We start from the raw sequence: 2,231 nt of genomic DNA on the forward strand, positions 1-2,231 counted from the left end.
AAAATTTAAAAATTAGCAAGGCATGGTGACACATGACTGTGGTCTCAGTGACTCCGGAGGCTGAGGCAGGAGGGATCCCTTGAGCCCGGGAGATGGAGGCTGCCTTGAACTATGATTGCACCACTGCTCCCAGCCTGAGTGACAGAGCAAGACCCTGTCTCAAAATAGATCGGATATAGACAACTGAGGGAGGTGGGGACTGCCTCTGCCAACTGAATGGAAAGTGACACCACTCACTGAGAAAGTGGACAAGGCCCAGATTTAAGAGAGGTATAAGTACAGGCAAATGTGAGGTGTCTATGGGCATCCAATAGAGATGGCCAGGAAATAATGAGACTTGCAGACCTGTCACTAAGGAGAGATAGCTTGTGGCTCCTCACTATGGCCATGGGGCTGTTAATCAGCAGATTGTTTTGATTACTAGCTGCCGTTTACAAAAATCTGAGGATGCTCAAGTCCAGGATATAAAATCATGCAGTAATTGTATATAACCTATGCACATTCTCCCCCCACCCTTTTTTTTTTTTTTTTTTTCTGAGACAGAGCCTTGCTCTGTCACCCAGGCTGGAGTGCAGTGGCACGATCTCCGTTCACTGCAACCTCCACCTTCTGGGTTCAAGCAATTATCCTGTCTCAGCCTCCTGAGTAGCTGGAACTACAGGCGTGCGCCACCACGCCAGGCTAAGTTTTGTATTCTTAGTAGAGACGGGGTTTCACCATGTTGGCCAGGCTGGTCTCCAACTCTTTTTTTTTTTTTTTTTTTTTTTTCTTTTTTTTTTGAGACGGAGTCTCGCTCTGTCGCCCAGGCTGGAGTGCAGTGGCCGGATCTCAGCTCACTGCAAGCTGCGCCTCCCGGGTTTACGCCATTCTCCCGCCTCAGCCTCCCGAGTAGTTGGGACTACAGGCGCCCGCCACCGCGCCCGGCTAGTTTTTTTTTTTATTTTTTAGTAGAGACGGGGTTTCACCATGTTGGCCAGGCTGGTCTCCAACTCTTTTTTTTTTTTTTTTTTTCTTTTTCTTTTTTTTTTGAGACGGAGTCTCGCTCTGTCCCCCAGGCTGGAGTGCAGTGGCCGGATCTCAGCTCACTGCAAGCTGCGCCTCCCGGGTTTACGCCATTCTCCCGCCTCAGCCTCCCGAATAGCTGGGACTACAGGCGCCCGCCACCTCGCCCGGCTAGTTTTTTGTATTTTTTTAGTAGAGACGGGGTTTCACTGTGTTAGCCAGGATGGTCTTGATCTCCTGACCTCGTGATCCGCCCATCTCGGCCTCCCAAAGTGCTGGGATTACAGGCGTGAGCCACCGCGCCCGGCCAGGCTGGTCTCCAACTCTTGACCTCAAGTGGTTCGCCCACCTCAGCCTTCCAAAATGCTGGGATTACAGGAGCCAGCCACCGCTCCCAGCCCTTCCCTATACTTTAAAGCATCTCTACATTAGTTGTAATAACTATTACAACGTAAAGGCTACATACATAGTTGTTATATTGTATTGCTTACAGAATGACAAGAAAAAATACTTTCCGCCGCCGCCGTCCCCAGAAGCCGCCAGGACCCTCGCGCTGTCGCCGCCGCGGCCCAGATCCCCGCACCTGCCGGGGGAGACCTTCAGGCAGGGCTGCACCTTCGAACAAAGGGTAGATGTCCGACTTATTCGAGAGCAGCATCCAGCCAAAATCCCGGTGATAACAGAACGATACAAGGGTGAGAAGCAGCTTCCTGTCCTGGATAAAACGAAGTACCTTGTACCTGACGTTCGAGACGTCAATGAGAGTGAGCTCATCAAGATAATTAGAAGGCGCTTACAGCTCAATGCTAATCAAGCCTTCCTCCTGGTGGTGAGCGGACACAGCATGGTGAGCGTCTTCATGGTCTCAGAGGTGTATGAGAGTGAGGATGAAGATGGATTCCTGTACATGGTCTATGTCTCCCAGGAGACGTTTGGGATGAAATTGTCAGTGTAAAACTAGAAAAATGCATCTATTCTAGAATTTTTTTAAACCTTTACCAAGGCAAAAAAAAAAAAAAAAAAAGGGGGGGATGTTGCCAACTGAGATCGATCAGTTCATCTAATCACAGATCATCAAACAGTACTGTTCCCACCTACGAGTGTTAGAAGTTGTGTTTGTATTTCAAGCAGAAAAACTGAGCTCCAAGTGAACTCAGTTTTGGAAACTGTATTATTTAATGTAGCCCAGCTTGTTTTCAAATTTTAAAAGTTTAAAAATAAAATACTTT

General features: G+C 48.3%; 1 protein-coding gene across 1 annotated transcript; it reads left to right on the plus strand.

Moving 5' to 3' along the window:
- Positions 1–1,255: 1,255 nt before the first annotated feature.
- LOC102133082 (microtubule-associated protein 1 light chain 3 beta) lies at positions 1,256–2,026 on the plus strand (the record flags this gene model as incomplete). The annotated part of the gene is made up of 1 exon (XM_065530680.2): positions 1,256–2,026. A coding segment is annotated over one exon (702 nt), but the record flags the coding sequence as incomplete, so codon positions are not given.
- Between the last annotated feature and the right edge of the window lie 205 nt (positions 2,027–2,231).

The sequence above is a fragment of the Macaca fascicularis genome, chromosome 15 (genome assembly GCF_037993035.2).
Source record: "Macaca fascicularis isolate 582-1 chromosome 15, T2T-MFA8v1.1".
NCBI lineage: Eukaryota > Metazoa > Chordata > Mammalia > Primates > Cercopithecidae > Macaca > Macaca fascicularis.